General features: G+C 32.9%; 2 protein-coding genes across 3 annotated transcripts; one reads left to right on the forward strand and one right to left on the reverse strand.

Moving 5' to 3' along the window:
* Positions 1-11,068, reverse strand: LOC139490489 (uncharacterized). Of its 2 annotated transcripts, none has more exons than XM_071277261.1 (2): positions 10,965-11,068; positions 1-1,212 (listed from the first exon to the last, which is right to left on the reverse strand). In XM_071277261.1, exon 2 carries the CDS (start codon positions 1,181-1,183, stop codon positions 113-115), a length of 1,071 nt encoding a protein of 356 aa, XP_071133362.1. In that variant the 5' UTR covers positions 1,184-1,212; positions 10,965-11,068; the 3' UTR covers positions 1-112. The 2 variants fall into 2 exon arrangements, with proteins under 2 accessions (XP_071133362.1, XP_071133363.1); XM_071277262.1 differs by lacking the exon at positions 10,965-11,068 and adding an exon at positions 4,783-4,917.
* Positions 11,069-26,777, forward strand: LOC139490486 (uncharacterized). The gene is made up of 4 exons (XM_071277257.1): positions 11,069-11,287; positions 13,917-14,353; positions 20,090-20,258; positions 21,044-26,777. The coding sequence occupies exons 1-4, from the start codon at positions 11,191-11,193 to the stop codon at positions 25,312-25,314; spliced, it is 4,974 nt and encodes a 1,657-aa protein (XP_071133358.1). The 5' UTR covers positions 11,069-11,190; the 3' UTR covers positions 25,315-26,777.
* Positions 26,778-27,047: the final 270 nt, after the last annotated feature.

Consider the following 27,047-nt stretch of genomic DNA (forward strand, 5'->3'; position numbering starts at 1 on the left):
CAGATTTCATGTTTAATTCTTGTCATTAAGATCTTTCTCTTAACTAAGAAATATATCTCCCTATAAGTAATCTAGTAACATGTATACGTAGAAACTTGTTCAGATATATTTTTCATTCGATCAATATTGTTTTCTGTGCTGAAATATGTTTTAAGTGCTGAATTATTCTTTTCTGTGGTATTGAAACAGGCGGCAGGAATGGTAGACGATTTTTCTCCGCATCTTCTGCCAAAAAAACATTATGAGTTGCCTCTTCAAAACGTCCCTGAATGCAATATACAGACGCAAGCAAATAGTAAGCATGTGGATAATGTTTATCACATTTCGGAGCCATACTAATATATTTCTGAAATAACTCGATAGCCTTTGCTGGATCACTTTTTCTAAGATGATATGCTATTCCAAAGAGAGCACTAAAATTTGTATCGTCTAAATCGTGGCATTTCTGGAAAGAATCAAGAGCTCGCGATGGTTGTTTTGTAGATACGTACATTGCACCAAGATGATAATATACATCGATAAGAACTCGTTGTTTGAATGGGTGACAGTCTACTTGTTTATTCTTTCTGAGTTTCAATGCAAACTTTTCTAAGGTTGTTATGCGTAGTTTTGCCGATTCAAATTCTGACAAAAGATTACGTTTTCTTTTCTCCGAATTGAACGACGCTCTCATTTGAATTATAATTTTGACGTACTCAGCACATATATTCTTAGGTCTGAGACTAAGATACTTGTCAACAAGAACACAAATAGTATCAGGTGGTTGGAACTGTTCGAACAAACTGTTTTCATAAAGGTATCCATTAACGATATTCTCAAAAGCTTGGGAAAGTGTTTCACAGTCTTCAATTTCTTCAACTGTATCCTTTTTGTAGTCTTTTAATATGTGTAAAGCTCGCTTAAAATGAAGCAACGATTTGGTGTAATTGACCGCTGTTGGAGAGTTTGGGTATTGTCGCAACATATTCAAATTCAATGTAGACTTAGTATTATCATTATGGAATACTCTTGTGGAATCTCTAGCTTGTTTTAGTGTTTCTTGCTCTTCTATTTCCATATCATTGAACCAAGTTGAAAACAAAGAATTTGGCTTCAATGCTTTTATATCGGAAATTTCATCATCGTCTCGACTTGCTTCGAATTCGGATGATGTGTTATCTGTGTCTAATTTTCTGTTAGCCATACTATTGAATGTATCAAATAGATAAAATCCTATAATATCCAGGAAAAGATATCATTAGTAAGTAATTATAAGTTTTAAACTAGTTATTTTTTTTTTAATAAACTGTTACAGCAAAGAAATTAAACATTACATTTTCAAGTAATCATAATAGTGTCTTATTGCTGTGGAGATGTTTTATTTTTGATATTGTAAAGTGTGTCGTTCTATCTTGTGATTTTGCACCATTGTTTCGGGTAAAGATGAATTTTGGTACCTATTAAAGCGTGCAAACCCGCTGCATTTCTTTGCATCTGATCTTAGTCAGGAACCTGATGTTCAGTAGTTGTCGTTGTTTATTTGGTTCATCAGAATTACAACGTAAGTTTTTCCTTTTGAATTGTTTTACACTAGTCATTTTAGGGGTCCTTTATAGTTTGCTGTTCGGTAAGTTTTCATGTAATTCTGTATGATTTATATGTGTCACCCAAGATTGCAGTACACAAAAAGTTAATATGTAATATATAAATACGAAAGTGAAACATAAGATTTCGTTGCATAAAGCAGTCACGTTTTCCCACTTACCTTGTGGGCTGTGCAAAATATTCAACTATTAATTATCATACAATACATTCGGTGACACCCTTAAACTCTATGTAAATAGATTGGAAGTGATATTATCATTTACATAATTTAAATCAACATTAATTATCCGAAATGTCGGGAAAATATATTTTAAAGTAAACTGTGCCGATATATTTACGTGTATATAAACTCATCATAAATACAAGGATTGAAATTCTATATTTGCGCCAAACGCACGTTTCGTCCAAAAGACTCACCAGTGACACGCGAATAAAAAAGTTTTAAAAGGCCAAATAAAGTACGAAGTTGAAGAGCATTGGGGGCTAAACATTCCTAAAGGTTTTGCCGAATACACCTTAAGTAATCTATTCCTGAGGCTGAGGTATAAAAGCCTCAGTATTTCAAAATTTCTATGTTTTGTAAACAATTGATTTATAAGTATGAACATATCAATGATTATTCATGTCATGCAAGTATAAATTCAAAAGTTGAATACATTTTATTTCCAAAATGTTCAGCAGTTCGACATACAGTAGTTGCATTCACAATTCCATAAAATTCCGTATGAGCTTCCGATTATTTGTGCATAGGATTTTGCTAATGCATGCATGCTTACGGAATTCTCTTTATGGGTATTTAACAGAATGATGGGTAATCTTTATAAAACTGTGATAATAATCAAAGGTACCACCAGGATTATAATTTAGTATGCCAGACGCGCGTTTTGTTTACATAAGACTCATCAGTGACGCTCATATCAAAATACTTATAAAGCCAAACAAGTACAAAGTTGAAGAGCATTGAGGATTCAAAATTCCAAAAAGTTGTGCCAAATAAGGCTAAGGTAATCTATGCCTGGGATAAGAAAATCCTTAGTTTTTCGAAAAAATCAAAAACATTTTTTAAACAGGAAATTTATAAAAATGATCACATTATTGATATTCATGTTAACACCGAAGTGTTGACTACTGGGCTGGTGCTACCCTCAGGGACAAAACGTCCACCAGCAGTGGCATCGACCCAGTGGTGTAAATAGTGAAGCTCATATCAAAATATGTATAAAGCCAAACAAGTACAAAGTTGAAGAACATTGAGGATCTAAAATTCCAAAAAGTTGTGCCAAATACGAAGAGGTAACGTCACGGAGGGTTTAAAAATTGCCCTAATGATTTGATGATTTTTAAGTTAGGCGAAACAGTTATGGAAATATTAACATGAATGATACAAAATAACATCTTTCACACATCGCAATGGAGTTACGATGAAATTACCCTTTAATAAAATTGAGAATGGAAATGGGGAATGTGTCAAATAGACAACAACACGACCATAGAAAAAACAACAGTAGAAGGTCAACAACAGGTGCAAGTATGTATTATTTGTGTTGTAATATTAGTTTTGGTTAACATTTTCAATAATTCCAAACAGTTTTTAACTTAATCTACTACGGATGCCACTCCTTATTCAGAAGGTAGGTGCCTAGGGATTCAATATTTTCCTTTATAACTTTTGCCTTCAGAACATTTTGGTTCCTAGGTTGTCTAATATATGCACACAATCATTGTGTTTTGACAATATATCCTAAATGTGCTGACCTTAATATACCCCTATAAAGAGATTTGTTAAAGTTAAACGCAGTATTAAGTAGGTTGATTTTAAAACCAAATACTAATCATTTTCATATTTAATGTGATGAATTTTACATTGAATTTCAGGCCCCTATTAGTACAATATTGTACCATGTCCATAGTATGTTCATGTTTTAATGGATTTAATTTGATAACAGTAAGTGATAAGGACACGGGTCTACAGTAAGGATCATTAGGGCATGTGACAATCTTAAGGTTGAAAAGTCAATGGCATTGACCATTGGAATTGAACATATTCATTTTACATTGCACAACAAACTGCTAAAGATCAGAATGATCCAATCATGGAAAATGTGCTACATGACAAAGCAAATCAAATGCAACATAGAGCGAAACCCTAGAGGTCATTGCCTTGTCATTGTTTTTATATCTTGAAAATGTTTGAGACCACTTATACCATACATGTTTTGCTTTAACATGCCAAAATGCATTTGATGGTATATATAGTGCACAAGGGGTCTTCCATTATGTAGAAATAAGGTTAACTCCCCTACCCTTAACCGTTTATTTGTTTCTCGAAAATGCACGAATGTTATATATATGGGATGAGTCTTCAAGTGTTATCCACATCTCCAGCAATTCTAAATGTACAAATGTCTGTGGAATGGCAGAGATCCTTACCCACAAACCATACTTTTTTAGCAAATAAAAAGGATAGGAAAAAGATACCAAAGGGGTATTCAAACTCAAAAGTTGAAAATGTTCTGACGCCATGACAAAACAAAAAAAAAGAACAAAAACATAACATAAATTTACAAAACACAACCTAGAAAACTAAACACGATCCCCACCCAGAACTGGAATATCGATACATATAATGCAACTGGTATATAATATGAGTTCACAGAGGAAGATACATTTTTGATGCCGGTGTCTGAGATAAATCTTTGTTTGATTCGTGTCTGCATCCTATTACAATCAGTTCTTATATGTCATGTTACTTATTTGAATATAGTATTTTAATTATTATGTTTGCTGTTGACAATTATTTATATTCATCCTCCGAGGTAAATTAGGTTCAGGTGCGAGTAAATCAAATATATATATGAGTTGTTGAAGATCATGGCAAAACATAAAGATCTACGACAGATACCGGACAACGGGGGATTGCCAGATTAGTTACAACTGTATCAAAAAGATAATATCATGTAGTCTAAACTTTTCTGTTGTAACGCAACATCTTTTCCTTGACTGCTTCTCAACATGTAGTTACTTCCCAACAAGACACGAATGCATATAGATGACATTGTAAAAGTATAAATATTCCCCTTGAGTTTTTATGCATATCAGGTTCAAATTTTGCACGGAAGACGGGTGTAAAGAAAGATATCCATTGTTTACACCTGCAAATTGCTTGCATTTTTTAGGTATATAATATGTTATACTCACTTCATTAAACTCATCTTATATCTTATCGTTTAAATCCAACTAGTTTCGTTTTCCTTTCTCCGAAACAATGGCTCAAGTTTTGACAAATAGAAATCAATTCTTTAAATATACCGACGTCTTATAGGTAAAATGTCCTCTCTCAAGTCTATAGCTGTCTTTATTTATGATAATTTATGTTTACATAAAGACAAAAAGATTTTCGATAATGCAATAATGTTAAAGTTTGTAACTGTTGTGTAGAAACAGCAATTGAACGACTGCGCAATAGTAGTGTTTGAAATTATCAAATGCGTAGAAAGAGGAAATGCATGTTCTCAATGAAGTGAACAAGGTAAACAATAATGTGTTGTTATTATCATTAATTTCGTAACATTGATTTTAAACATATATTGAATCTTTGATCAAAAGATCCGTAGTAAGGATAGATTTTTAAAAATTTGTAGAAATTTAACTATATAAATGCTTATGCGTTAGGATCTATGTTTAATACATTCTAGTAAAGAACAATTTAAGAAATTCTCACACACCTCTCCCTGTGACTCGTAAAAAATGCTGTCAATTTGGTATAACTGCCCTCTTTTTATTTATGGTGTTTGAAAGGGCATTGATAATGTGAGCTTTACAGATTTGCAATCATCAAGGACACACTGGGGCTAAATCAATGTTAGTTTCGATGAAAAAACAGCATCGTCAACATTTGTAACAGATATCCCGTTTTCTACAAAATGTCTACGATACACCCAGACTTAATAACCAAAGCTTTATATCTGAAAATGTTATACAGGTTTAGAAAAATTTGTGATAGCTTAATCTCTTCTTGTATAAAGTTTTTAAAAAATCAATAGTTTATATCAAAACAAGAACAATTTAAAAAAAAAAGTCGAATAAATTGGCTTATATTTAGATAAAAAAGAAGAAAAAAAATAGAATGTTGTTTGCTCATGATGTAATACCGGCTTCACACATCAGAGTATAGATCTATCGTACGCAGGGCGTGTTCAAAGATCATGCACGTTGCCAATACGCCAGTAATTTTGGATGCATTCAACCTGTCAATTATATTTGTAACGTCTGCACAACGAGCTTTAAGCGTGTATTTTACGGGGGCGTACCTAAGCGTTTGTCGGGCGTTCAAGAAACGTATGTTTGTGTATGCATGGCGTTTGTCTAAAGTCGATAGAATGCACGGTACGAAGGAAAAAAGTTCTTGAGCGTATTTGAGACGCATCCCGGTCGTATTTTGGACGTTTTATTATGGGGTTTTTGTTACAAACACACCCACATACGTTTAAGTTAAGGTCGAACGATCTTGAGGCGTATACAAGGTGCCCTAAACGTGTCTCAAACTTATCTGTAGCGCATTAAACGCGCTTGTAGCGTATGTATTACGTGCGTTTATCGTTCAGGTATACGCTAGACACACGCTTGAGCTGGATGAAAATTTTTATGCTGCATAAAAATTAACTCAAGTTGTTGCGTTCGCCAAGCGTATACTTTTGTATTTCGACATACCTCTAACTTATGTTACGCGTGTCTAACGATTGCTTATCGTTCAACTGGCGTGCAACTAACGTATACCGACTTTGTCAATTTTCTCTGTACGTTTGGTGCATGCCGGGCTATACGGCAATTTGTGACTCCGGCATAAGTGCTTTATTTCAGTTTGATATTTCACGAATGACCAATAGCTGTAGAAATCATAAAGGTGTTTTTCATACGTATCGAAAATGCCACTACAAACACAGGCATAGAAAATCGGTAAGGATCTATGCACACCATAAGAAAAAACCACAGCAATTTTATCGTCCAAATTGAAGGATTTGAATTCTAGAGAACTTACAATCTACTCCTCTGTTCTTATGATAAATTTTAGTAAAGAGTGTTCCTAAAGTACCAAACAAATTCAAATCAATAAAATAAAAAGGGACAGTCAAACTCATAGATCGATAATAAACTGACAACATCATGGCTGGAAAATAAAAAAGACAAACAGATAAGTAAAATTACACAAGACACAACATAGAAAACTAAAGACTAAGCAACACGAACCCTATCAAAAACTTGGGTTGATCTCAGGTGCTCCGGTAGGAAAAGCAGATTCTGCTCCACCGGTCGTGTCGCTTATGTTATTACAAACCCGGTAAATCGGTAGTCTAATTCGGTAGGTCACATTCGAGGTGAAAAGGGACGTGGATTGTAAGTGATAAATAAAGTAATACATTTTGACCTGCAGTCTTTTCTTGCAGAATATGTCTTTAGTTTATGTGTGCTTAGAAATTTCTGACCATATGTTGTATTAACAACCATAAAGGTACTGGTAAATGCTTTTTCATATTTTCTTGAAAATGGAATTTTAATAGATCCAAACCCCAATAAGAACTTTTCATTATTCAATCGCTCAATAAGATGTAGTATGTAACAATAAGCAAGGGTGTCGTTTAGTTTACTAAGAATTTTCTTATCCAAGGCTTAGATTACCTTAGCTGTAACTGGCACAACGTTTTGAAACTTTGGGTCTTCATTGCTCTTCAACTTTATATTTGTTTGGCTTTTTTTCCGAAACATGCTTCTGATGTATCCAATTATAACCCTGATACCCTTTTTAATTATAATCGTTAACTCAGCTAGTTGACTTACAAGTATAAGTGGAATCCAAAGAAAAGATGAAAGGTTAGGTTACTGGCCCGTTTAATGTACTAGTATTTTTTTTAAAAGTTATATAAGTTATGAGCTTCAACATTTTAGGTATTATTGTTTTGCATTCGCATATAGTCTTTGGTATCAACATGGTCCAAAAAAAAACAAAAAGGTAAGACGTTTAAATTCTCAAATGAACATTAGCTGCGAACTTGAAAAAAACCAAATTTGTTTTTGTTTTGTATCAATTTTTAATAAATAAGGAACTGTGAAATAGTATTTCTCTATCATCGGACAATTGTGGTCCAATTGTTTTAAAATAAGCTGCCAACACCGAAGATGTGGTATTCTCTTGCAGTTAAATAGTTCAACTGATTAGAATCCGTATTCATGCAAATATCAATCCAACCCTTAACTGGGATGCGCATGTTTGGTTATTTAACAGAGACGAAAATTGGTGTCAGAAAATAACGAAAAGTATTGCATTCTACATTATGTTCTAATACAAGCCACGGTCCATTGTTTATGACTAAAATACAGAAAATAAAATCATACAAGTGAGAGGTTTGGTTAGCTATAATAGCAGATTTGATCCACCATTTTCTGCATAGGAAAATGCCTGCACCCAGTCAGAAATGTGACAGTTGTTTTTCGATTTGTTTGATGTGTTTGAGCTTTTGATTTTGTCATTGGACTATTGACTTTCCGTTTTAAATTGTCCTCGGAGTTCAGTGTTTTTGTGATTTTACTTTATACTAGATGTCCGAAAGACATTAATTTTCTTTCATATATGTTTGAAAGTGGTCTTTTGGGGTTTTTGTTTGTTTGTTGTTTTTTTTGGGTGGGGATTAATGGTTCACGAAGATGGAGGTCTGATGTTTGACGACGTCCGACGATTGGTGACAATATCCAACATGGTCAAAAACGGAGCAATATAAGATAACTTTGATTATTTTTCAATTCTTAAATGACGTATTTATGAAATCGAATTCACTGGTGACCATATTAAAATTTAAACTTATCTTCAAAATGTCATTCAAATCAATAAATGTGTGTACTTAATAAATTTCAACACATGTTTTTTGATTATATATGACTTATAGGTATATATGTTTAAAACACGTAAGTTGCAATTTGTTAAATATTACAACTTAAACAGAATTTGTAAGCACGTTATCTGTACGTTGCTAACCTCCAACATTATGAGTTAAACAAACACAACTTCATTGATTTAAACTTGATCTGCGTATTACCATAGTATTGTATAAAATATTGATACAATGTTTTCATATAAACATATAAGATATTTAAGGCCATAAAATCTGATATAAGAAAATAATCAATAGAATTAAATCAAGTATGGTGTCCTCATTTGTAGCCTAATGCAAACGAGTACGGTGACCTTTGGATGTTAATTTCTGTGTCGTTTGGGTTCATTTTGAAAAAAAGTACGACTAGCGTAAGCCACAACATTTTATAGCCCATCATCAGATTTCTGAGTCAGAACAGTTCCGATTGCCAAATTGTTTGCACCAGTATCTAAAATGAATTCTTTGTTAAGATCTGGATATTTGAGAACGGATGCGTTGATTAATTTACCTTTGAATTAGTCAAAAGATTAAAGTATTAAACCTTTTAATAATTTTTCTATAGTACCCGCAAATACACCAAAAGGAATAAACTTCAGTTATAATTGTAGTGTCGGGTCACTCTTTTACACTCTCAATCTTGTCAGGGTAGGTTGATATTTCTTTCTCAGAGACAATAGGTCCTAAAAATCGAACCTTGGTGGTACACAACGGGTACTTCTTTGCCTTCAGCTTTAAACAAGTCGCTTTAAGCCTATCAAAAACTTGTCGTAGGTTGTCAAACATCCCATCTAGTGTTTTTTCTCCCAAAACGATTATATCGTCAGTTTAAACCAGACATGTCTCCCACTGTAAACCAGCGAGTATGGTTTGCATCAATCGCTTTGCAACGCAACACAACCCAAATGGCAAGACCCGAAAATTCGAATTAACCACTTCTCGTTGCAAACACTGTTTTGTGCCTGTCATTTTCCGCCAATATCCCGAACAACAGTCAAAACTCTATACCATTTATTTCTCGCTAACTGGTCTAACGAATCGCAAATCCTCGATAATGGATACGCGTCTTTAGAAAGTGTACACAAAAGCGGTAGCTGTCGTCCTTTTTCTTTTCTAAGACTATCTCTTCCGCCCTGGGTATGTGGGAGGGTTCAATAATCCCTTTTTGTGAAATTTTGTCAAAGTTACCATTTGGTACCTTATCAAATGGCGTTGCGTTTCCCGTAGTGATTTTGTGTTTAACAGGATTGGCCTTTCCCAAGACAGCATCAGAAGAAGCAAACAAGTCCTGGTTTTCTATCAGCAAAGATCTAAATTTGTGTTTGTCTTACGATGTCAATTCGTCTGATGCCCTGTCCAAATGATCTTGAAGATCTGATCTAAGTCCGTCACGTTTCTGTCCATTTGAACACATATTTCTGTCTAGTACTAGATCAACCTTAAACATTTAGGATATAGTAGAACCAGGATAGATTGTCTTTGGATCTAGCTCAGTGTTCATTAATCTAACAGGGAAATTTTCGCCAGACCTTACACAAGTTCTATCATTCAAAATGTCGTCTTTTCCTGTATGATCGTTTGCTTCTAACAAAGCATTGTCAGCAGGCAATTTATCACCTTCTGCTAAGCAAACAGTGACAATAATGATAAACTTTTGATATTATCGGTATGATAATCGCTTCTGAGGCAACCACTAGCCTACAGCCTATTGATCTCTGAAAACATATATCTACCTTAAAATTCCCAATACAAAAGAGCCAACTTTTAACATCATTTAAACAATTATGTCGATTCATGAAGTCCAAACCAAGTATACCATCAATTTGCAGATCAGTCACAACAGCTTCATATTGCAACTTAGTTGGACAGAAACGCAGACTTAAATTGATTATTTCTCATAGTTTTAGCTTATTGCCACATACTGTTTTAAATTCGTTGAGATAGGATTTATCTAATGGAATCAACACATCGTTGATCTTAGAAGACACTTATTTCAAAGTTGCTCCTGTATCGACCACAAACTTAGTTTCAATGTCTTCCACATTTAGTTTGACAAACGTACCGGAATAGAAAACAAAAAATAAACATATTATGTTGAATTCACGAACATTTGATTAGATAAGATTCTACAATGTGGTTTTAACATCGTATTTGTGATGGTTACATCAGTGATAAGTAATTAACCGCCTCACCGATCCACTAGGTATCATTTCATATTATGAGTTTCGAGCCTACTAACATTATCGAAGAGAAAAGTCCTCTTTACTTCATAAAAACTAAATAAAATCGATGAGGATTTTCAACCAGTACTGAAGAAACACTATTCTCGGTTGAACTGTTAATGACAGCATTATGAATTATAGCATTATCAATTATAATGTCAAAACTAGTTTTTGGAATAAAGAGTCTCCTTATTCGTCCCTATTACAGTTATGTATATCGTGAAATTTTACTTACAAATTATTTCCTTGTTTACCATGTAAAAATGTGTTGCTGAACATGAAACATAAAAATAAATCGAGGCGAATAGCGGTTGACACACACACAATGATCAGGATATCACATGTCTTTATAAAACGGATAGAAACAATTGTACATATAAGTGGTGAATACTTAAAAGTTAAAATAAAAATACGGTGTTTGGATTTTAGTGCAATGTTGTTCTGACAAATGCTCTATAGTTATGGCGAGAAACACTATTTATGTATCCGGTGGGGACAAGGATGAGGAGTTAGAAACAGAGATAGTTGAAATATATACAGCTGGACCAAATAAGTCAGGTAGGTGTAATTTAATTTAAATGGTATATATGAATTCAGAAACAGTACAACGGTTAATGTGAAAGATTAACATACATTTATGATGAAATATCAGCGCATAATACAGGTAATTAGAATTCAATTACTAAATTAAAAGTAAAATTTATAGGAAAACTAGTAAAACAAAATAATGAAAATTCTTTACTAAAAAAGCAAAATTGCTATGTTGGTATAATTTGTTTGCCTACATCTACATGTATGGCTTTATAGGTTGCATTTCTGTAAATATTGACAATGCAATTTCCCCTAGGAACTCCTTTTACGGCTAAAACTGTACCACTTTTACTATGAAGTTTTGAATAAAATCTTATCCTAGAATTGAAAGTTCATATGCACTCCAATTTTTTCAAAGGTCAAAATATAGGGCTGTGCGGCATATTTTCAACATTTATATGCCCTGAACTTCTCACAGTTTAAATTAACACTTATTTTCTTAACTACCCCTACCTCGAATAAAAGGTTATCACAGATTTCAATATAAAACAAATTTCACAGTCACATGTATATTTACTGGTAACATTCCCAAGTTATGTCTCTATGAGATGGAACGCAGAGATCCTAACTGGGAACCAGTATGTAAACAAAATTAATTTTCTATGTCGTTTGAGAAACAGCTGTATATATAAAGTGCAACCTTTAAGACATATTAAAAAATGGCGATTTTAATCGGTTCAAAAACTTTTGGATCTTGAACAAACACAAGCATAAATTCCAATGAAAATAAAAATTCAAAGAAATATTTTCAAGGTAATCGTTTGCCTGTTTTTGTTAAAAACAAAACTGAATGATCGTCTCGCTTCAGATTCCATTGTTTTATTTATTATGGCTACATTTAGTTAATATTATAGTAACACTAAAATGAACAGTACTAAACATCAAATATATGAGAAAGCATAAAATGATTTTTTGAATATTCATTCGAACTCTCTTTATATTTGCTGACGGTGTGTATTAAACTGACTTTGATTCTTTTAATACAATGATGATGAAAATATTTTTCCCAGTTAAATTTACAGTGCATATGGACGTCGGGTGCCCTAATCAGTATTCACCGCTACTTATAGTTACCAAAAGTACCAGGATTATTATTTAGTACGCCAGACGCGCGTTTCGTCTGCATAAGACTCACCAGTGACGCTCATATCAAAATATTTATAAAGTCAAACAAGTACAAAGTTGAAGAGCATTGAGGATCCAAAATTCCAAAAAGTTGTGCCAAATACGGCTAAGGTAATCTATGCCTGGGATAAGAAAATACTTAGTTTTTCGAAAAATTTAAAGTTTTGTAAACAGGAAATTTATAAAAGCAGGAAGCGTGTGAATTTATTGATTTCCCTGTATGTCATCCAAAAACCAGTTGTCTCTTTCATCATATCTTATACGTCTGTTTTGGTCACTAAATTGTTTGTATAAATTAATTTGTTGTTATTTTAATAATAAGCGTAACCATATTTGATTAATTTTGTTTAACAATTCCTAAGCATTGAAAAAGGATCTCAAGGAGGCAAAAGTTTTAAACATTTTTTTTCATCCCAAATTGAATTTATTACACTCTTAGTTGTTAATTTATGATATGGTACAAACATCAAGAGAAAATATAAATTCGTTTTGTCCCTGAATGACTTTAAATATGTTAAAATATATTTAAAATATTAAAAAAGCTCGAAACTATCTCCTTTTGGTGTAAAAATAACATTGTTTTGCATTGAAATTGAAATATCTCTTTTAACTCATCGTTGACTTTTTATCTTATAATTGTTTTTAAATAAGCTGTACTTAAAATAAGCAATTGTAAAATCAAAGCGATTTCTGTTATTAAGTTCTTTTTTATTTCGATATTACCTCTATTCCTCCTATTAATTCAACAGGGGAAAAAAGTACCTTGATAAAAACGCATGCTTCTTTCAAAGAAAGATAACGAGCCTTAATGAAAGGTAACCCCAATTTTTATTTTATTTTTCTATTAAGTATATGATAAAGTTCCTTTATTGGAAAAAAAAGCGAAATCCTATTTTTAGAAAAACAATGGATGCGTACCCCCGAACCCCCTTAAATATTTCTATAAGTTATAAATTTAATCACAAAATCATATCTTTGCTATTCGTAATTTTTAACATCGTCTCTCCAATTCCTGTTAAGAAAAAGTCTTAACAGGAATTGAGTAATGTTGATTATGGATTGTTATCTCTATGAATAATTTACATTGTCTTCATATATCAACTAATGTATTTTAAATACATACTATGTTCTACTGTTTATATATTAAAATATGAGAAATATAGAGATTTCTCTACATTTACGTTCATATTTATGGATTTTTACACCCCCTCCCCCTTTTAAAACAAATAAGCCCTGTTTAAGTCGTGTTGTGTCTAAAATTTGACTATCAAGGATGCTATTTTATTTTTCTTGAGTCAGGTGACATACACCCTTTTTTCAACCTTGAACATTCTTGGCTGCTTGGTTGGTATTGATTTATTGTGCAATTCATTGTGAATACAATATATTACGTTACATATAGACATTGCAAAGAATGACGAAATGTTACTATTATTTTGAATTTTCGATTTGAATTTATTTTATTTTGTAGTGATCAATGCTGACCTAGATGACAATCAGAAAAGATGGCTGATTATTGGTATTTGTATTCAGACAGTTTTATCTCCAACGCTTCGAAATTATATGGAACCAGTTGTACACAATTTGTATAACTCATTACAAAAGACGAATGGAATTCAAACACAAACATATCCAAAGCAACAAAAAAAATACCCCAAATCAGCAAAAACATTTTTAAATTATGAAGCTATCAATAACAACCGTTTAATACCTCGAGTTCGAAGAAAACCAGATGTTAGTAAATACGATTTCAAAGTGTTAAATCATGTAGACTTCTCAAAATTATTCTTGAAATCTTTCATGGCACATTACACGGCTTTTGATGAAACATGTGACTTGTCTGCAATTCTTGGGATTATCATCAGCGTTGACAAGTTTCCACAAAAAGTACAGAATGTTGCTTTTAAGGTAAGTTCCTCTAAAGAAAGGGCTCTTTATATATTCAGTAGGGGATTGTTGGTCAGTTTGTAAAATTATTGTCATTACTTGGAAACAGTGCTCATCCAATATTACAGCAGTTGCTTCTAGGGAATCAAGCTAAAGTTCATGAGATATAATTTTTTCGTTTTTTAAATATAAGGAAGATTGTTACGAAAAATTAATTTCTGATATGAATCTCATAAAAATAATCAATTAAATTGGTTGATACGAAGAACTGTAGAAGCCGAAACCTACTCAGGAGTTTGGAAATAGTTCAAGTTTCTATGGTAGGGAGTTCAAAATAACATGGTTTGTAAATCATGAGATAATTTGAAATAATGTCATCTTTGTAGTAACTTTTCAATATTAGATGTCAAAATACAATGGCTAAGAAAAACACAACTTTTGTATACCTTCTAAAAGAGGGGCGTAAGATAACAGAGGAACATTCAAACTCATAGAACGAAAATAAACTGACAATGCTATGACTAAAAAGGGAAAATGCAAACAGACAAATAATAGTACACAAAACATAATATAGAAAACTAAAGACAAAGCAACACGAACCCCACAAACCACTGGGATTGATACCGTGTGATTCGGAGGGTAAGCAAATCCTGCTCCACATGTGGCACCCGTCGTGTTGCTCGTGTTAATACGAACCCGGTTCATAGGCTAATTCGGTAGGTCACATTCCAGAAAGGAACCGGATTGTAGTTACGACATAAGGAACATATCCGATAATATCTGTAAAAAGTTCATTAAATATGGACTACGTACTTAACTCCGAAATATGTAAATGAACCAAAATAGATTTTAAAAAAAACATACAAGGCCAAATTGTTCAGACATATATAAAACTGTGGATGTGTTAAAAATGTTTTGTAAAATGTAAATCCTCTAGCCATTGTGTAATAAAAAAAGCACACAGCAATACGCCCTGTAAATAGAAACTGATTACAATTACAATTTACATTTCAATTCTAAGAGGAGAATCGGATCAACACCAGCATCTTGTGTTCAAGATTTACAACACGGAAAAGGGAGGTTTCATTCATATTATCATATTATGTCATAATTTGTATTTGTAACTGGAACGGGGACCCAATTATTTGCCCCATTGGAACGCATTGAAAATCATAGTAAATACATAGGGTCCTGTTCAATAAATAATTGTGATAGCCACCTTGGGACTTCTGGTTCATGTTAGGCATTCATTTTGAAGTGTCTAAGTACAATCGCAGTGCCTCATGACCGGCATTTCGTTGCAACATTTTGTTTTTATTGACAACAGGGTCAGTCTGTCTACTTCCGGGGAAGAATAAAGGCTAGAATTTAGGCAATTTACTCTATGTACTGACGCCAGATTACATTTAAATCAATCAACATTTTTACAGAAATTCAAACTAGAAAGCCTACCCTTTCAAATAAATCTACATTCAGTTACAGAACTAGTGAAATAATAACACTACACAATTTATAACAAAAGTAATATTTTTTTTTAAGAACTACATTCGTGGGTACCGAACTGGTTGCCCTAACTGGGATCCTATTCCTGTCAGACTTTCTTTTTTTTTCCCAGACTTAAAACTGCACTTTTAAAATAAAGATATACATCTCAGTAGTTATTGTGCAAAGTTTCAAAAAATTTGATCAAACAGTTACAGAATTATTGATCCTTATCTATAACATCTCAAATACCAGAACATTGATCAAAAGAAATTCTTAAATTCATGAAGAAAATATGCTGAAAATCAGCAAAACTTTTTTTATTTCAAGAAATATTTACATTCTGTAAATTGCATAAGGTAGATAAATTCATTCTTTGTATGGAACCAGTTTAGTGTTTCCTTAACCAGAAGCTGATCTTCAAAAGTTCCAAAACCAAGGAAGATATAGCTCCAATCATCTACTGCTGAAATAGATACAGACAAAATTAGCGGTCCTTTTAAGGACCAACAAAATCTTTAAAAGCGAGTCTAAAATTGTTGTACATTCAGTTTAAATTGATTTTATAAGCTATATTATAGCCCTACCCCTTAAATATCTTCCAAAAAAATTAGAGGGCCCCTGGCAAGTGTTTCTGAGTTTACACAATAGTATATGGTTATTTGTGTGAGACGGCTCTAAATAAATGTGAGCTGGATTCGAACAAAACTTTCATAACTGAACGGTGGCACTAAAATGATTTATTAAATAGTCACAATTTATCAAAAACTGAAACTATGGGGTTTTTTTTCCAGGTCCTAGAAATAAGATACTGGAAAGAAATAAGCCCATATTTTCCATCTTTCACTGTCCCCTGATCCCATAAAACACATTTATTATGTCTTGCCCTGTGGCTCTCTCTAATACTGTTTGCTGATATTTTTCAAAAATCCCTCAATTTTAACTTACAAGTATATGAATACATATAACAGACAAAATGACCTTTCCGTGACCCCCTTTTAAATTCTAAATTGAAAAACAAACTTTTTAAAATTTCATAAATTTAAATTTCAAAAAAGTTTAATACAAATTTTAAAAAATAAAATTGTTTTCCTTATTGAATTTTGAAGCTGTAGCCAAATATTTTCAATGAAACTTTAAAAAAAATAGCTTTCAATTGCATATTGAAGTGTTCAAAACATCTCTCTGACAGGCACGGGGACCCAATTATTTGCCCCATTGGAACGCATTGAAAATCATAGTAAACACATAGGGTCCTGTTCAATAAAAAAATTTGATAGCCACATTCGTAACATGCCCTAACTGGGAAAACCTGTAACGTTATATTGCCATTTTCACGGTATTTTTTACATTGTCATATAAGCAGGAGGTTAAGCTAGCTATGAAACCAGGTTCAATCCATCATTTTTTCTTAAAGTAAGGAATATGGCAGTTGTTATCAAACATTTTCTATGTATAATGGCTTTTTGTTTTGTAGCAGTTCAGTGTTTCTGTTTCTGTTTTTCCAACATTTTCCTCTTATGGTTGATGTGTTACTCTCTGTTTTGATTTTCGACCCGGATTTGTTTTCGATTAATCCATTTATGACTATTGAACAGCGGTATATTTTTTTGTTTTAAGATTGTGACACAGTGATGACTGCTGTGCCACTATTTTGGATATTTTACCTAGTATGTCTGTTTTGTTCACTTGTCGTTGTAAATATAATGGAATTTGATGCGACTGTCATACAAGTGAGAGGTTAAGCGCTATAAAACCAGGTTCAATCCACCATTTTCTACACTTGAAAATGTCTGTTCCAAGTCATGAATATGACAGTTGGTGTCCATTCGTTTGATGTGTTTTATCATTTGATTTTGCAATTTGATAAGGGACTTTCCGTTTTAAATTTAAAATCGGAGTTCAGTATTTTTGTGATTTTACTTTTTATATTACTGTTGCCTTTATTTAGAGTTTGTTGAGTTGACCCTGTTTGTGGTACCCTCAATCCTAGTCAATAATACTAAAAGGCGTATACTGCTGTGTTTTAATAGATATAGGAAGATGTGGTATGAGTGTCAATGAGACAACTCTCCATTAAAGTCACAATTTATAAAGTAAACCATAATAGATCAAGGTACGATCTTCAACTTGGAGACTTGGCTCACACCGAACAGCAAGATATAAAGGGCCCCAAAAATTACTAGTGTAAAACCATTCAAACGTGGAAACCAACGGTCTAATATAGATTTAAAAAAAAAAAAAACGAGAGACGAGAAACACTTATAAACCACATCAACAAACGACAACTATTGAAGAGCAGATTCCTGAGTTAGGACAGGTGCAAACAATTGTAGCGGGTTTAAACTTTTAAATAGTACCAAACCTTCACCCTTATCTGAAACAATAGTGTAACATCACAACATAGAAAGACATGCTATCAAATATCAATTGAAATGGCTTAACTCAATCAAAAGACGTATTACACAAATAAACATACACTAAACGAATAAAGGAGAAGGTCCGGTAATACCCCTTTTTGGCCCCAAAATATAACAGTTTTACAAAATTATTAATATGTAAGCTTTTAGTTATTTATTGGACAGTAGAATGCTTCTGCTACATAAATATGGGCTGTTTTTGACAATACAATGCACATATATCGGGTACTTGCACCATTATGTCATGCTAAATTAATGAAATCTTCATAATTCTAGCTTTTTAGTTAAATTTTATACGGTTTTCGTGTTAAACGAAAGTGACCGCATTCGTTTTCATCCTAAATATTGAAATGTAAGTTGTATTTTAAGATAATACAAAACATATATAAAGGTTGAGGATGAACACTGATGCGGCCACTTTCATTTTTGACAAAAACCATCGGAAAAGTGACATTTTTCGGCATATTTGGTAGATTATTCATATTTGAGCTTGAATCGGATCGTTTTTAATGATTAAATCAGTTAAAATCTTTCACATAAACTAATTGATTCAAATGAAATAGACACATTTAAGTGTTTAAAAAGTGGTCAAAATCTTTCGTCAGATGAACCTGAAATATGAGGCCAAAATCGGTCCTTACCGGACCTACTCCTTTAATCTATGATTCAATTTAAATACAAAGTTGATAAAAATAAAGGATGAATAATTTAAGTAAAAGTATTAATTAATGTCGTGATAGGAAGTGCTTAACAAAAACATATTCTAAACATGCTAAAGTGGTATGAAACATCATGGGTATATTGATAATATGAATATATACTTAAAACATTGTTTAAAATCGCAAACTTTCATGGATTTTAACCGTTTTGATTTGAAGAAAGCTTTCAAGCATTTGGCTTACAGGCATTAACAAATGGAATATGTTTTAACCAAATTAACAATTTTCTTCAAACCTTCAAAAGAGACGATCATCTTCGGGACAAATAGATATGTCCACACATTCCATATACGGGCGGTTGATTCCTTCCCTCACCGATCAACAATAACAGATACCAAATATTCAATTTCTTTTAACCTAGAGACAAAATTTTACAAAATCAATGTACTAACTATGAACTATGAAAACAGAAGATGTGTCATGATATTTAAGACATCTTTGAAAAAAAATCTGTATTTTAAGACCCAAGATTTACACTTGTAACTCAATTAATTTTTTTATCTTTATATCCATTATTCAATTTAGATATTGTCTCTTACCACCCTTTTATCTTAATGATGTTGAGAGGCATTCCCCATACTCCTAATCATATTTTCTAGAAGTATTTAGAACACAGGTGATTGAGTTCGAGATTTGGATAATTTTGTTTTAAGTTGATAATTCATCAACAAAAAAGTAAGGAGACATATAATAGTGTTAGATACTCGAGGTTAAATATGTATTATAAAAAAAATTGAATTGGATACTAAATGAAAACTAGTGCGTCATCAAAATCTTGTACCAAGTGTTGGTATCGATAGATTCGTATCATCATTGTACAGCTCTCTAATTAGCCTTTAAACTTTCAATCTTTATGAAATATTCCAATACATATACTGTATGCTTTCCATATTAAATTTTGAAAGTCTTATGTAGATGAAACGAGCGTTTGGCGTATTAAATTATACATGTTATAAGCCTGTTACCTGTGATAACTATTTAACAATATATGGAACATGTGTAATACATAGATCCTTTATGTTTCAATAACTGACTGGTAAAACACACCAGTGACTTAAAAATGGTTGTAAGTGTTTCATGAACTTCCCATAACTTAGATTATAACAATATGTCTTTTTTTATTACCTGTATTTAAGGTACGTTCCGAAGTGAGGAACCCATGGGCACACTGTAATTTTAATGAATGGGACACTATTAAATATCAAGCTGTGTTCCAGTTGATGTATCAACTAGTTGTTTGTCTTCAGTTAAACACAGCAGATGAAGTAAACATCGCTGCAGAGTTAACCAAATGGGAGAAAAACGGTAATTTGTAAAACTTTCATAATTGCATTTATTACTATGTGAGGTTATTATGTAATAAAACATATTGTTTATTGTACAAATCATTGTTTTATTGTCAAAATCATTAGAGCTTAAATGAAAAATAGCTTTTTGTTGCAAGTTCCTTTGTTTATGTTTCGGTTTTTCTATGCACTTTGTTAATAATAGATGTGTTCAACAGAAATAAAAAACTGAACAAAATTAAAATGATATTCTTTCAAATATAAACAAGAAAACAATTACAACAGTAGTTTACCGATGTTCAAATGTGTTTAAATCTTAAGAGAAAAGAGAAAAATAAAGGTTACATGCAATACCTACCAGAATTGCATAAACTTAAAAAGGAAAGAGACCTGGATAAAGTGGACATGATAATGCTTATCGTACTGTGCATACATCATCCGCCATGACAATTCACACTCAAATTGTCAGAATCGGGGGTAGGACAAAATGTTGAACATAAATAAAGGAGACATTGGATGTACGTCTATTAGACAGCAATCCAATATCATGAAAAACAAGCAGATATTTAGAGGTATATATAGAGGCCACTTCTTCAGTATATCATTTGTTTTGCAAGTCCCAATGCGTTAGATCGTTTAGTATAGTTTCGTAAGGATTCCTACCGTATTCCTTGCAGCCGTATATTTATTAATGTAGTCAACATCTGTACATGATTTTTGATTTGATGGACTTTAGTTGTATTGTTACCATAAGATTGTTCACGGTTTAAACTTTATATTGATGGTTTTCTTTTCCTTTCGCAGGATTTATGTTCCTACAAGGCTATGCGGTCGACCTGCAAGTTGTAACGGATATTAGGCAACAAACACGTGCTTTAGCTGATTATTCATTGAAAATGAAATCAGGTTTGGACTCGACATTCATAGAGGTCCATGAATCTCTGCACAAAATAAATGAAGAAATCGCATTTGCTTGTAGCCGATTTAGTATTATTGAATCGAAACAAAATCGACAAGAAACAATTGTTGATAACTTGAATGAAGGCATTAGCGTTTTATATGACAACACATTGGCTATTGAAATGGTCCAAACATACCATGGAATGGCAATTAAAGAACAAAATGCAGATGTTGCCACAATTAATAACAAAGTAGATATATTAAAAACTGGAAATGAATCTACGGCAAAAAAAGTGAATGAACTCGAAAACGCAAATAAAAAGATAAACGAAGTTATATCACACATTAAAACTGACATCACTGAAATAAAAGATGAAATTAATGACTTCAGAAATTATATGCCATTGTCTAGACCTTGCGGGAAAACTTTCTTTTATCCACCCAATCGACCAGAACATTTTGTTGCGCGAGAAACGGAACTTTATACGATTAAGGAGATTTTTTTATGCAATAGTAATAGAAATCACACATTAGTCATTTGCGGTTTAGGTGGTTGTGGAAAGACAACACTTGCAATTGAATTTGCATGGCGATCACATGAGTTTTATCCAGCCGGTGTATTTTGGATATCAGCAGAGACACAAGATACATTAGAAGATTCACTTACAACTTTTGCAATTGACGTTGATACAACTGGAAAAGACTTTAGAGAAACTTTTAAAAGAACCCTCAAATGGTTGTCATGTTTGAATGAAAGATGGCTTTTAATTGTTGATAACGTGGATGAGGAATATCTTTCTGATAATACCAAAGAATTATTGGTTGGAACATGGAAACGTAATACCCGCGGACATCATATTATAACTAGCCGCCGTGAACCAAATGCAATTGAAGAGTCTATAGTTGTAAAGTTTGAAGACTGCATTATTCTTAATGTATTTGAAGCACAAGAGGGATTACATTTTCTTAAGAACAGAACAGGAAAATGTTTCAACAGTGAAGACGGTATCGTTATTTCACTAGTAAAAGAGCTTGGGGGCTTGCCATTAGCATTGGAACAGGCAGGGGCCCATATAAAAAGCATAAAATGTTCTTTCGCTGACTATGTAATCAAATTCGAGAAGAAACGATTGAAATTATTGAAGGCAGCACCCTCTGTAAGGAATATCAGCAAGGATAGACTAGCAATAAAGACAACTTGGCAATTAAACATTGATTATATAACTAGGCAATCGGAAAATGAAGGCCTAGGTAGTGCTGCTGTAACCATCATGGAAATTGCATCGTTTTTGTTTGCTGATGACATTCCCAAAGAACTTATTAATATTGGAAGTCCACATGTAAACGATAGAGATATGGTTGAAGTACTTGGGGATGAAATGGGTTGCAGACAGATAATTGAAATTTTGACTAGATTTTCGTTATTTCAGCGAATAAATGATTCGTCTCTGTCGGTTCATAGGTTAGTTCAAGAGGTTATTAGGGAAAATATGCAAGTCGAACATCGTAGTCTACTTCTTCACCATGCTTTACGTATGTTAAAAAAAGCATTAGATTCTAGTCAATCCCCAGAGGATGTTCTGATTGACGATCACTTAAGAAAATCTGAAAGGATATCACTTGTAAAATGGAGCAAATTTGCAGCAAATGCAAATGCAATTAAAGTGTATATCCTTGATATTAGGAAAGAAGATACTCAAGGGGATCAACTATTCTTTGATAATGAAATATTAAAGGTATTACAGACAACAACCTTATATCACAGTATTCATCAACGACAGGCAATAGCACTTGCAGACCAGGAGCAAATGGTTCGAATAATGACAACCTTGCCGGTTGATACAAAATATTACAATGATCTTACACGAATCAAAATACCGCTGCTCCAAGGCGATAGGGAAACGCTTTTAAACTCCTTAGTGTCTGTTATACCTGTTGACAATGAAGACATTCCAAATTGTAAATCTGCCGTCGCTTCAAGGGTTGAAACATTAAGAATAATTGGAAACGAAGCATTCAAAGAGAAAAGGTATCAGGATGCCATACGATATTACACTGAAGGTATACGTTCATGTCCTGTTCAAAATATAGATAGTAGATTTTTCTCGAATAGAAGCCTAGGTTACATTAAGATAAGAGACTTTGAGCATGCCTTTTCGGATGCAAATAGATGTATTGAAATTGCCCCTGATAATTGGAGAGGATACAGTAGGAAAGCCTACGCCGTTTCGGGATTGATAAGGAATGGATTATTTCCTCCTGCCATGCAAGCAATGGGTCTGGCTTCTGCCTGTATTGCATCCCATAAATATCCACCGTGTCTCCTTGAATATAACATGAAAATATGTTATCCCATTGTATATTATAAAATGATCGAGAGACCTGAGCGTTTACTACAGAACATAATGTCTTTTTTCGACAGACCATATACTACTTTACTTTTGAGAAAAGGACAATATGTATTCAACGAACCACTCATTACAACAAAAAGCATTCAAGTCATTGGTATTGAAGACGGCGTTGAATTTAACACTGGTGAATATTTTGATATTAAATGTGCATCCAAATGGTTCACAGACGATATTGAACCCGAACAAACGATAAACACCCATTTTGAAAACATAAGTTTTGTTTCAGGCAATCAGATCACGGTAAATAAGAATACTGTAGCAACATTTTATAAGTGTAAATTTACCAACGGACGAAAAGGATGTGAAACTGCACCAAAGTGTACAGGCAATGATGGATGCGTTAATCCAGAGAAATGCAAACAAGCTTACCGGGAAAGCTTGTCTGAATTTTGGAGTGTTCCTGTGGGTCAATCTGGTTCTGCTGGAATAGGGGTATACGATGGTGGAACTGCTTATATAGACTCGTGTATGTTAAACAGATGTGGAGGTGGTGGCGTGTTGTCACATGGAAAAGGTTCTTTGATAGACATCAGAAACTGTACAGTGCAAAATATGAGACACGTTGGAATCGAAGCTAGAGATGAAGGAGCAGTTAAAGTACGTAAAAATAATATATCGGAAAATCAGTCTCATGGTATCGCTATTGGTCCTAACAGTTATGCTTATATTGAAGAAAACATAATTCAGGGAAATGGGGCAGAAGGCATATTGAGTGGAAGAGTATTGGACTCAAATGAATCGCTACAAATGAACGAAAGATGTCAAAATAGGGTCGTACTTATTAATAACCATATAGGACAAAATGGTCTTTGTGGCGTATCATGTGATGGTGGTTTTTTCGAAATCAAAGGAAATAGAATCTTTGCCAATCACCTATGGGGTATGTTTGTTAAAATGCAATCCAATGCCTTTATTCTTAATAATGAAATTTTTGATAACAAATGTGGTGGAATCAGAATTGGCCACAACCATACTGCGAGAGTTATTATAGATGGGAACACCATAAGAGATCACATTGGCCCAGGTATTTATACAGTGAACCCAGAAGAAGGATTAAATAACAAACTCCAGACGAGTAAAAAGTTCTTTTTTGTACGAAACGGTGAAAGTTTTGGATATTCGCTTCCGCCAATAATAACAAGTACCAATTTTCTTAGAAACAACGAAAAAGGGACACAACATCCAACTGATGTCGTTCAACTAGTAGAAGCTTGCGGTTATTGTCGTAGAGTATCACATAATTTGAAAGCCTGTTCAAAATGCAAAAAAGCAACATACTGTTCAAAGGAGTGTCAAACTAAACATTGGTCACGACACAAAATAATGTGTAAACTTTTGAACAGTTCATTTGTTGTTGAAGTACAGATGTCCGAAACTGAACCAAATCATCTTGGGGCACCTCCAGTACAACTACCCCCTAATAAAATTATGAACAACACCAGAACATTCAATCCGAAACTTATAGGAATAAGGGAAGGAATTCCCCCTGACAGAAAAAGTTACAAACGCTTTATAGTGAAGATTCAAGCTGGAAAAGAATATGAATTTTATGACCCGAACCAAAAACTAATGGTATATGACCAAACTGTTACACTTGACATCCAGTTTACTAACCCAACTTTATACCATATTTGTCAGGAATGTGGGGTACTTGCGGGTGCGAAGTTCTCAGTGAAGAAAATATTTTGCTGGGCATCTTTCAAAAACAAAGGGAAAACCCTTTGTTTTTATACAGATAACCTTCCTCCGTTACAAACGTGGTGACGAATAAATGAAAAGGGTTACTGTATAGTCTGATATGTTTATACAACGTCCACATATATATCACTTTTAAAGGTAATGGTTTTCTAGCAGGAGGTAACACAAACAAAATAAACATTAGCGTGTCTACGAAGATGGGCCTTATACCCCCAAACAATACATGCTTTTTGTCCTCAACATTAGTTTTTTAAATATTTTTACTTGCATGAAAGTTTTTATTCGACAGCTGATTTTTCTACCTTACATTTTAGTAGAACTGTTATATATTTGTTAGCTTTTTCGTATTCATTGCTGATTGATAATAAATGCTGTGAAATATAGATAAGGAGATGCGGTCTGAGTTCAAATAAGAATATATAAGCAATTGGTGTTCACCGCACGGCCATCAAGAATGAGAAAAACCCAAACCGCATATGTTGATATATGAGTTTTAATCGCCATACGTCACAAAAGTCACTTGATGTCTTACTTAGTTTTATGTTTCTTCATTTATTAGATTCAAATATAAATCATTACACATTTTAAACAAAAAATTTCGACAAAAATAAAATGAGAAGTAAATTAAATCCTTATTTATCACTGCAAAAACAGAAGACATTATTTGAGATTAATTTTATGATGCAAAACTTTTAAAAACACTTTTGAAACCATGCAGATTTAACACATTCGTGAGTAGGATATTGTGAGGAATAATTTGTGCAATAATCAGTGGTTGTTGAATGTAAACAGTTCATATTTACCTTTGATAAGACAGTGTGTATTTGATGAAGCTAATCAAGGGTTTCATGTTTTATAATATTCTTCTGCTTTATGTTATTTTGCAATTATATTTACAGAAATTCGTTCTGGTCCTTTTTCGTAAATGTACAAAAAGATTCGTTTGTCTTCACACAACCTTTGTATGTTAGGGATAATAGAAATGAAAGAATTTTTTTTGTGTGATTTAGGAGTAATAGAGGATGGATTTCATTTCATCCTACAATTAAGCAGATATACTGATTGGCGATAAAAATATATTACTGGTCTAGGTCATCAATTTTTAATCAACCCCAGCTTTTGCAGGGGTTCGTGTTGCTTAGTCTTTAGTTTGCTATGCTGTGTCTTCTGTACTATCATTTGTCTGTGTGTCTTTTTTTATCCATGGCGTTGTCGGTTTATTTTCAATGGGTTTAACTGCCCCTTTGGTATCTTTGGTCCCTCCTTTAAGTAAATAGAGTTATTGTTTGGTGAAAACACAAAACAGCTTTGTAACTTAGGAAAATATGTACATTTATCTTTTTAATTAAGAAACAATTTATTGTAGTAAAAGGTATTTTGTATTGATGAAACTTCTGACGTCACCTATTGTTAATTATGCATATTGTTAATATTGTTTGTAGTATGCCATATGTATAAACTGTTCATGTATTTTATTACACTGATGAGCCTTAAGGTTGAAAGTTAATAAAAAAAAAATTAATTTTAAATTGAGTTTGAATTTTAGACATTCTACGTAGTAAAACGACGCACAAACTCGTGTTATGGTGACGATACCAGTCGGAGGTAAACCAAAAATGACCATACATCTTTCCTTTAATTCAAACGTAAATTAAGAGGAATATCAAATTGAAAATTAAAAATTGATTTACTACGAATTTCTACATGAGTGCAATTGTAATGCATTCTTGGTAAAATAAATTATAATTTTAATAAAACTAAACTGTTCAAAATCATCAAAGGCAGTATTTTATTTGTGG

Source organism: Mytilus edulis, chromosome 10 (assembly GCF_963676685.1).
Source record: "Mytilus edulis chromosome 10, xbMytEdul2.2, whole genome shotgun sequence".
NCBI classification, from domain to species: Eukaryota; Metazoa; Mollusca; class Bivalvia; order Mytilida; family Mytilidae; genus Mytilus; species Mytilus edulis.

Coding starts and splice junctions, on each gene's coding strand:
- LOC139490489 (XM_071277261.1), bottom strand. CDS start 1,183: ATGGCTAACAGAAAATTAGACACAGATAACACATCATCCGAATTCGAA.
- LOC139490486 (XM_071277257.1), top strand. CDS start 11,191: ATGGCGAGAAACACTATTTATGTATCCGGTGGGGACAAGGATGAGGAG. Junction 11,288..13,916: donor AGCTGGACCAAATAAGTCAG/GTAGGTGTAATT, acceptor TTTATTTTGTAG/TGATCAATGCTGACCTAGAT. Junction 20,259..21,043: donor AACCAAATGGGAGAAAAACG/GTAATTTGTAAA, acceptor TTCCTTTCGCAG/GATTTATGTTCCTACAAGGC.